This window comes from Lolium rigidum, chromosome 7 (assembly GCF_022539505.1).
Source record: "Lolium rigidum isolate FL_2022 chromosome 7, APGP_CSIRO_Lrig_0.1, whole genome shotgun sequence".
Taxonomy (NCBI): Eukaryota; Viridiplantae; Streptophyta; class Magnoliopsida; order Poales; family Poaceae; genus Lolium; species Lolium rigidum.
In genome coordinates this window covers 16,050,603-16,061,549 of record NC_061514.1, presented here as the reverse complement: position 1 = coordinate 16,061,549, position 10,947 = coordinate 16,050,603, and the positions used below count along the sequence as shown (strand labels likewise).

The 10,947-nt window shown below is 44.2% G+C and overlaps 1 protein-coding gene across 1 annotated transcript; it reads right to left on the bottom strand.

The window, feature by feature from the left end:
* Positions 1-407: 407 nt before the first annotated feature.
* LOC124670481 (auxin-induced protein 10A5-like) lies at positions 408-842 on the bottom strand. Its single transcript, XM_047206975.1, has one exon. It carries the CDS (start codon positions 834-836, stop codon positions 408-410), a length of 429 nt encoding a protein of 142 aa, XP_047062931.1. The 5' UTR covers positions 837-842.
* Between the last annotated feature and the right edge of the window lie 10,105 nt (positions 843-10,947).

Genomic DNA, 10,947 nt, shown 5'->3' with positions numbered 1-10,947 from the left:
TCACGGCCGATTGAATGTACACCTTTATCCCCGGCTTGGACTGCTACCAATAACGATTCAAGAATCAACATCTACTTTTAATCAATTGCTACAATCTTCTACCTGCAGTCAAGCAGTACATAGCTAAAGCTAGAGCTAACCGCGCGCCCGCCTGTCTTCATCAGTTGCGCTCTCGCGCGGATTCATGTTTGGGGGGCGCCGCCATCGCGCCGGGCACTCCAGCACGCCGATGACTTCGATGTTCGGTGCTGCTTGCTCTGCGCATGGCAGGTCTGCTCGGCCGCAGTGGGAGCGGCTAGGTGCTTCCACCTGTTCCGCGTCAGGGAGAACTGTTGCCGCCGCCGGCACCGGAATCAAACCACGACAGCTACCTTGCACGCAGCTTCGGTGTTCCGTCGATCACCAGGTCACCACACAAGCTTCTCCACGGCCATCCCCTGCAGCAGCGGCCGCGCGGCGACGTCCCGGGAGGTGGCGACGGGCGGCACGCGGCAGCAGAGCGAGCGTCCGGCGCGGACCAGGAGGCGCTCCTCGTCGGAGGACACGCGGCGGAGCACGTCGAGGAAGCGGTCCTCGTCGCAGCAGGGGAGCGCGACGGGCCCCGGCGACGACGGGAAGCCGTACTCCTCCGCCGCCTGCCTGAGCAGCTCCCGGAACACCGGGTGGTTCAGGGGCGCCGCGCGCACCACGAACCGCCGCGACGCGTCGCCCACGCACACCGCCACGTGCCCCGCCGGAACCGGAACGGAGACGGCGCGCGCCGTCGCGCGGGTCCGCCACCGCCGCAGCCTCTGCTGGAGGCGCACGATGCTCTGGATCTTGCCGCATTTGGCCATTGACGGCTTGACGCCCGCCGGCTGGAAGTTGCTCTGCTATTCCTAGCTAGGCGAATGGCGCGAAGGAGAGTTGGTGAAGGAATAGAGCTTGCTTTCCATGGGAGAGCAAGGGGTGGCTTTATAGGAGGCGTCGAGACCCTGGGTTGGTCGACGTGACATTTTTATTTCTCTTTCTTCTTCTTCCTATATTTGGTTTATGCCATGTGCGAAAATTGGCATCTAAATCAAGATCATGTGCTAAGAAATGATGCATTTCCGCCTCATGGATAGCATTTTTCTTGTCCTCTCAGTTGTCCGGTGTATTTCTTTTATTTCCAGCATCCACCACGAGGCAATTAACATATGTTGATCTCATTATTTGAACATTAGCAAAAATTACAATTTTAAAGTTTTGAAGAGCAGAAGAACATATGTGTATGTGTATCAATTGTAGCCTAAGTCCAAAAAAATCGCCCAAATTTAACACCTGCAATATGACTTATTAATATGTTTCTAAAGCTGAGTTGTTTGATTCTTATCAGGACAAGCATTATGATATCACTTATGTAGCTCCCATCTGTGAAAACACTTTAAAAATATAAAAGAAATGAGAATGCATAAACAATCAGATGAATGAATAAATAAATTCAGTGAGACACCATGACAATATAATTTACAAAGGCATCAGTTTTAATTTTAAGAAGTTTTGAGGTTTTAGGAACATTCACGAAAATATGAAATTTTGGATTTCTGTTCTCGAATGTCCCGATTATTCCTAATACTTATTATTTGTTTGCCTCCTAAGTTTCACGAATTTTTATTTTGTACCATTCACATGTTTTTATGGAATATTTTTTAGCTAGTGATTTTATCTAACTATTCATTTCATGAATTTCTACTTGGGGTTGTTGATTTGCCACCACATAAGAGAAACCACTCTCACACCCTCCATAAAATAAATTAGTGTACTATGAGTGGTATTCAAATTAAGGGACCAATCCCGTTTAAACAGTTGGTGTCATATTGTGTGGTCGTGAAATTGATGAATGCTCTACCTCTGCCATTGCCCCACAACCCTGGACTGTGAACTTTTTTAACTGGCATGGGAAATCTATACTTCTTATAAAACAAAACCCCACTAAGTGTAATTAATATTTGTTTATCTCAACATATAAGCTATCCACATCACCTACTTCCTTAACCAATCATTTGTCCACCCACTAGTGGAAAATGGTGCTTTTGCACCGTTGGTAAGGGTCATATGCACCGGATGCCCAACCGGTGCAAAGCATCCGGTGCAAAAGGAAAGGGGGCACCACGTGGCGGCTGTCGGTCGCCCGAGCAATACGAACCGGTGCTAAAGGGTCTGCCGTGGTAGAACCCCGCTACCGTAATTTTTTTTCGAATTATTTTTCACTCCCTCTTTTTTCCCTTTTTTCAGAATTTCTAATATTTTAGTTATTTCACAAGTTTAGTCTCTAACTACCCTTATATCTAGTCTAATTACTTACTCGTGCTCAGACTTCCCGCTCGGTCACCCATCCTCCCACTACTCTAGCACTAGCACGCTTAATTTTCAAGTTCCTTTCCATCCCGCATCCAAGTGCTTCGTGCGCATGTATGTGATACTAATATCATATCAATCCTATTAACATATCGGTCAATGTCATATTTCTTTATTGTTCAAATTTCAAATAATTCTTTTAATAAACAAAAGTAATGATATAATAATAATCTTAAATAAATAAATAAACATTAACTTTATAATTTGTATTACTTTTAATTATTTTCAATTTTTTTTAAATTTTTGTGCCAAACCTAAAACCTGAAAATTTGAAAAACTTATAATTTGCAGAGTGTAATCTTTATGCAGGGTGCAATTATTACTTTTAATTTTTAAAAAATAAAAAATATATATAATTCTAAATTTCTAGGAAAAACTAAAATCTTTCTGCTTTCATATTTTAATTTGGAATTTTGAGAATCTAAAAATTGGCTAACCGGGTAAACCCGGGTGAATTCGGATGTAACTTTTTCCCAAGATGATTTTGATATATTATACGTTTTTTTCCGACGTCGTATGCAAAAGTTAATGCGATTTTACCATTTTTCAAACTTTTTTGTAAAAAAATTGAAATTGAAATTTGTTAATTTTCCCTAATAGTAGGTTGCGTAACATACAGGAATCTCAAAAGATTTTATTTTTTGAATTTTCTGTCATTTTCTTTTCTATTTTACAGTGTTAAAAAAGGCGATCCACTGGGGGGTGTGGAGGTGCGTGGGGAGCAGAAAAACCTTTTGCACCGGTTCGTGTTACGAACCGGTGCTAAAGGGTTCGCGGCTGACGCCAACCCTTTACCACCGGTTCGTGTTACGAACCGGTGCTAAAGGTACTGCACCTACCGGCCACCTGGACGTCCAGACCGCACGAACCGGTGCTAATAACCCCTTTAGCACCGGTTCGTGCCAAATCTGGTGCAAAAGCTCTTTGGAGCAAAAAACCAAAGCCCTTGTTTCTACTAGTCCCACTAATAGTAGTCCTTATTTATTATCTATATCTACATGCAGGATATTTAGATTATCTATTTTTAACCATTAAACTGGCAATATCATTCTTTTTATTTGCCGCTCGCTTGATAATATCGCACCCTCGTGCTATATCATTACATAGTTAAGTCATGTGCAACTTGAACACCAAATAGTTTTGGCAACCAAATAAACTCTTTACGAATTAACTAATTATGAGCTCTTATATACATAACCATACATGATATTTTTGAAAATGTAATGCCGCAATGTGCATGCATTTTTCATGCAAGACACCCATATCATTTGGTTCTACAGTCGGTTGATTTCACCTTATATAAATCAATCACGTACACTTCTAAAATATAACAATCTTGAAATTTCCAAATATGTATCCATTTCATGGCTATTAAATTTAGTGTCTTAGCTACTATGGCCAACTAAATATTACATATTCTATAAACCAAATTTTATGTGTTTTATTAGATTTTCTTAAAAAGATATCCGCTGCAACGCGCGGGGTATCGTTCTAGTTCTTTGAAAGACAAAATCAAACATAATAAACTGGACCTCGGCCCATGTTTAAAAGTCGCTTAATGTCTCGAAGACACCTCGGCCCAGCTTAAGTTGTGTAACGTGTCTCGACACGCACCTCAGCCCAGTTTAGGTCGGGTCACTGCCAGGTTCAGACATTTAGAAGTCAAGCTTACTGTCGCCAATCGAAGAAGCAAAGAGAACACTACAAAACGGCAGCATCACGCATTCAACGTCAAAGTACATTAGAGCAAGTATAATAGATCCTAATCAGCAGGCTATAAGCAATATTATATTAAGAAAATCTGAGGTGGATGAGAGAGAAGAGAGGAGAGAGAGGAGAGCGGGCGCTCTGCTTACCGCCCGGCTACAGCACAGTTAACCAGAAGTTGCAGCCTACTAATCGCCTGGTGTGAGCGCTTGAGCCGGCTCTTGCATGGCCTGCACTCTTGCATGTAGCGCATGCACATGCAATACATTAACTATTAAATATTCAACAGAGCCTGCTTAAGAGCCAGATTATTATACTATGCTTACTCTACAAAGGCTCTAAAATGACTTGGGCTGAGTTTATCGCCGGCAGCGAGCTATATTATTGCCATTGCTCTTAACGGGAGCTAAAAGCTAGCCCAGGACACAGTGCCCAGAAATGGACGGTGGAATGGAACTTCTCAATCAGGTGACGAGGCGCTCAGTGCTAGATAGGTGGTGCATGTGACCGGCTGCTGTCTACAGCAATTGGGCGGGTCGATCATCCGGCCCGTATACACAGGGCTGTTCATTTCAAATATAAAATGTACCTTTTGTTCTGTTTAGATCGGTCGAATTCACCATAGTGCCCCAATGTCAACTGGTTTTATTTGCTTGATGATGTGCACGGTGAAGAAGGGACTCCTGTTGTTCGGGTTGATCCGTATGTGGTGGACGACAACACTTCCATTATGCTTCCTCAGATTCAACAGCAGGGACACCCGAGTTTGAGCTCGGTGAGGGATCTTCAGTATCTTCAGCTCAACACTCCCCTACCTCAGGTGCATATGCCAGATAGATCGCCGGGAGAGCCACCTGTTAGACATCAACTGGTATGGAGCGCAAAGGCCCTTGGAGACTGGCAGCACTTTCGGATCTGAGTTGTCGACGGATGGTCGATCACTGTTTGGCTCCTCTTGTAGTCTTCAGCATCTTCACTACCGTTATCCTCAATTTGTATTTGGGTTGTGCAGCCTAGCTTACCTGTATCTTGCTCTACTAGGCAGAGCCACCATGCACTGTGATCTTTTTAATCGTTTTATTAATATATGTTCATGTTCAAAAAAAGATCGGTCGAAAAGGTTATGTTCTTCCTTCTTTCCGTTTGGGTTCAGGCAAACCAAACATCTAGATGTATCTTTTATTAATATTTTATCATAAGAACTTAATTTACATAAGGAAAATAAAATAACGACAATATAAAAAAAGGAACTCCGGTGGAGTCCACAGATATGGCTAGGGCACTAGTGGCGCCAAAGATGCAACCCCTAAAGCTGGAGGCGTTGGCATAGGCGCTGGAGCAATCAGTGCATGCGTGGCACCACGGTCCATGATGACGTCGATCTGTGCAGGCTAGCGCCGTGGAGTCACCAGCGCTGTGGCAGGTCCTCCCACTACAAATGCAGACTCCCGAAGCTGGACGACCATGCCGGGCAAGGCCTCCAGCTTTGACGCAGCGATGCCAGGGCTTCGTCGTCGTCTAGCTCGTCTAACTAGTAGGGGAGCTCCACCTCGTTCCTCGCGGTGGCCAGCTGATCACGCTCCCACGCGAGGAGGCCAAGGTAGTCAAGGGTCTTATCCCACAGTCCTTCTTTCAGGATGATGTGGCCGCCCACCAGCGGCTCCTCATCTCGTGCCTCCTCCTTGACCATGTGCCTCGACGTGGTACCACTCATTGTCGCCCAGGAAGACACGGCGCGACGTCATGGATCCCATTCCAACGAGGGGAACATATCCCACGCCGACGAGTTAACAGACGTAGGTGGGGTCTTCAAGCAGACCAGGAGGCGGTTGGCATCAACGTTGTCGAATCTCCTCGCGCCGCTCATGCCCTTCCCATGGCACCGGCGATACCGGTACACTCTGGCCATTGATGTTCCCACCCAAGGGAGGTGGACCTCGTTCCAACCTATCGGCTTCGTATCGAATAGAAACCACGCCACGTTCACGAGGACGTACTGGGACTTGCGGGGATGTGGACAACGGCTACCGGAGTGCGAGGACCCAACATGGTGGTTGTGCTTGGTCTTTTTACATGACCTGGACTTTCCCATGATGGTGAAATCGTTGTGGCTCTCGGTGGTCTACGGGCAAGACTGGACGAAAGTAGCAACGGTGTTGTGGAGTCTTGATAGGCGTGGCATCGTGCCATAAAAAGGATGGGCACGTGACCTCCATCAATGCTGGCGCTCGAGTCCATGCAAGCATGAGCAGAATGCGAAGTGGTTAGCATTGAAGGTGAGCATAGAAGGCCAAGCGGACGGCCTTGGTGGTGTCGTAGAATATCACAGCTCCGCCCCAAATCAGGCGCGCGAAAGGCTAAGCGGACGTTCGGACTTTACCAGGTGGGCCCGAGGCGGGCGCGCGAGCAGTCTGCGAAGTGTCCGTTTCGACGTATTCCCAACCCAAATTTGGGTCTGGAATGGGTCGGTCCCCATGACTCCGTTTGTTTGAGTTAGGCCGCTAAGTTGGGTGTCCTCATGTCTATGTGAACCAAAACAGAATACCTAGATTTTTTTTTGATCACGCCGCTAGAGATGCCTCGATAATGCGGGTAATCTAAAAAATAGAGTATTTCAGGCCACTAATCTAGCAATCCTTGTACTATTTGGATCTCCTAGAGTTCACTGAGTAACCACCACACACCATGCCATATCTTAGAGAATATCTAGCCGATCCCTTAAAAACGTTAGAGGAGTCCTCACCCTCGCAACTGTGGTGACCCTCGCAACTGTGGTGACCCTCGCCGTCGCTGGAATCTCGCCGACGGCAAGGAGCATCATCAAAATTTGTCTCCCGCTGATCTCGATGCAGGGCAGCCAGTATGTACGTGTAGACGCCGTGGAGGTCATGCTCGCCGTCGCCGTGCATAGTGAGGATGGCAAGGAAGAAAACGGCGAGCACGCCACGGATACTGTGGGCCATGACAATGAACTTGGCGAGCGGTTTTGCCGCGACGAACTTCTTGGGGGAGTCACGAAATGCGAGCATTGCAATCTGCGGGCTGGGCCGGAAATCACGCAACGGGCTCTCCCCATCACCCAGAACCAACCTATTTCGTAGTCAATCTCTGTCTTCAACCATGACACTGAGCTTTATTTCTGGTTGTCAAGTCCACGTCTTGCATATATTGCCAGAGGCCACTCGCTCGGTCAGGGGCCTAGGAAGAGGAGCGTGCATGTGCACACGTTTCCGTCAACACATGATTAGCCAACTAGCACTATTCTCAAATAATGATTAGCCATTAGATCAAATTGTGAAATCAACATGGGACGCACATAGATTGTTGATGTTGCCATGCAGCAATCGGACACAAAACGTCAACGCTGCGGTTGCTTTTGCGTCCTACAGACCCTCTATCTCCTCACGGCCCCAGTACACGGTGGATAGAGATCAGGTGACATGCACCTTTTGCATGTCACCTGGTGACATGCGGCCTAAATCCACATTTAAATATTGCGAAAAAATCTAAAAAAAATCATGCATGTTCACAACACATATTAAGATAACCCCTAAAAATTTCAGATCAAAATTCGAAACACACATCGAGAAACAAAAAAGAGAAATCTGCCATGAATAGTTCCCGAATTCAAATCTGAGTTTATCTGTAGACTATTCACATCTGAATTTCTTTTTTTTGTTTCTTGATGTATGTTTCGAATTTTGATATGAAATTTTTAGGGGTCGCGTTAATATTTGTTGTGAACATGCATGATTTTTTTCAAATTTTTTCACAATATTTAAATGTGGATTTAGGCCGCATGTCACCAGGTGACATGCAAAAGGTGCATGTCACCTGATCTCCCTCCGTACACGGTACTACGATAGCCTAGGCAGGAAAAGTAACGCCAAATACTGTACTTCCTCCGATCCGAAAAAAATGTCGTACGAGATATTTTGCAAAAAGCTCCTTAGCATTTCTTTACCCTCAACCCGCACTCCACACTATGCTGTGGCCCACAGTCCCATCAACCAGGCTGGACTGCTGTTCCTTGGGCGTACGTACGCGCAGACGCCCGAGTGTTTTTCTTTTCTTGAATTTACAAGGATTTAAATGTAAAACGTATTTCTATCAGGCTACCGACATTTTTTTGGGATCGGAGTGAGTACATAATAGCGACAACAAAATCATTGGTTCCTCTGCTCATGTTCGATACAATTACAAATCAGACCCATATCACTTGAACTTCTCATGTAGCTGATGTTTTGTTGTGCTTTAGCTTACACCTATATGATACCAGGATATGCACCACCTTTTTTTTTCTTTTCTTTCGAGAGCGGCGATACGTAGGTAGAGCTACACGTAGGGTAGGGCGTTATTTGAATTTTTATGGTAATTTCATTTTAGACATGTCAAAAAATTCAAATAAATACCATGATATAGACGATATTGTACTTTACACATGTGCAAATTTTAAGAATGGAATATGTTATATTTTGGACTCAGCAAAAATAAAAAATCTTAATTTCATCATCGGTGAATAGTAATGAACAGTACACGATAATCTAGATTTTGTCATTTTGTGAGATTTTATCATTTTAATGAGGGCAAAATATATTGTATTTCAATCTGAAAATTTAGACATTGATAGATTCAAATCTCTACGTCTATGTTATTTTCTTCCAAAATTTTCTTAAACTATCAAAATGAAAAGTTAAAAAGTTTTTTTTTTAAGAAACGAGCTACATGTAGCCAGGGCTACAAAAGATGATTTTGGCCGCACCACATGATGGAGTGCATGCATGCTGCGGCAGCACTTTATTTCAGTCTAGCGAGACGTGAGCATGCATGCCTTTGTATTTTTCAAAAAAGTAGAGCGAGCGAGAGAATAGCCAGTGTTTACGCGTTATTTTTTCATGGGCTTAGATTCTCTAGAGGCCCAATCAACGATTCCTGAATCGGGGCAGCTGTTACCGAACAAATCCCGGAAGAATAGTCCCACCTCGGAAACGGAGATGAATTCCGACCGATTTATATACCGAACGACCTCCAATGTTGGCTCCAGAAAGCTGAACGCGCAAAACAGGGCCCAGAACGAAGGAACCAGGCCTCGAACCGAACTAACCAGCGGAAACGAGTTGGGCCGGGAGGAGGACCCCGGGGGAGCGAGTAAGGATTGCGTGAACATGATCCTGGGAGGGCCGGCCCACTAGTTCATTCGCACACACCAAACAAATACTCCTATGTTTTCCCTCCATTTTACAACATCTGGGATGTTCGATCGTGGGTCAATGACATCCACGAACATAGCTCATGACGGATGCACATCGTTCGGCTTACGTTCACATGCATGTAGATCCGCGTATCACCATTTGACTGCGCATGTTTCTTTTCAAAGTGGAACACATGTTTTGTTTTTTATTCAAATTTATTTGTTTCTCTTATTTTGGAAAATTGATTTCCTTCAATTTTTTTCCTTCCTATTTATTTTTCTCCTTGTTTTTGGTATTTCTTCATGCTTTTTTCTTTCTATTTAATTTCAAATTTAGTTTTTTTGGTGCTTTTTGCTAATTTCTATTAAGTCTCAAAATTGTTCCTATTTTACTAGTGCTATTTTTTATATCAAGTACGATGTTTTTCTTTCATATTTTTTAATTTCTCATTCGTTCTATATTAAGATATGTTTCTTTTTATTTTATGTTTTGCTAGGAATATGTGTTTCTCGAATAGATGAGATTTGCTCTTCGGACAGAATAGTTGTGTTCCTCGAGTAGGCGAGATGCGTTTCTCAGATTCAATATTCTTGTTTTCTGAGTTGAAGATATTTGTTCTCGAATGCAATATTATTGTTCCGACGAGATGTTTTTCTTGGATGCAATATTCTTGTTCCCCGAGTAGACGAGAGTTGCCCTCGTTCGAAATATTCTTGTTCCCTATGTAAGCAATATGTGTTCCTGGACACATTATTTTTTTCCCTGAGTAGATGAGATGTGTTTCATGGACAAAATGTACGTGTTCTCGGAGTAGGAGATCCGTTCTCTAAACGTAATATTCTTGTTCCCTACGTAAATGATATGTGTTACTTCGATGCAATATTCGTGTTTCCCGAGTAGGCGAGTTGTATTTCTCAGACACAATATCATTGTTCCCTGACTAAACGAGATTTTTTTAGATGCATTTTTTGTTTCTTTAGTAGAAGACATGTGTTCCTCGAACGCAATAAAAGATTCTTACCCACAGCTTGATAAATGTATTCCAAAGCCTTCATGCCGCCTTTGGAGCCCTATGACAAATGCAAAGGATTTGGGTAGGAAACGTATATCCCAGCCTCAGAGAGAAGGGGTGATCCACCACCTCCACAACTTAGCACCGGGATCAGGGAGAGAACTGAAGAGGATGAAAAGGGCGAGCATTGACGGTAAATAGCCGACGCCCGATGAGAAAATCAAATCTGCATGTTCTTCCTGTCCAGCCCATGGAAAAATCAAGTAAAGAAATTTGCGGTATGGTGGCGATGGAGATGGGGGCTGGTCGTCGATTAGAACCAATAAGGAGAGGGGACGGTGGAGGGAGGGGTGGGGTGCAGGCCTTCAGAAATGATGGGTTGTGGTCACCGGCAACAAGGAATAGCGGCGGGGAAACGACAGCGACAAACTAGATATTTCTGAAAATAATCTTTCCTTTTTGCGTGATTTTATGGATTCAGCGATGGAAGGCATCATATTAAGAGAGAGAAGAGATGAGAATGGAGTAGAATAGGAAAATAGATCATGCATGGGAGGAACCAGACATGAGAATAAGGGAGAGGGGATCGACATATCGCAAGTCGCCACCGGCGCAGTCTCAGGAATAGGTTTGATTTGCCTTTCTTGAAGTTTGATA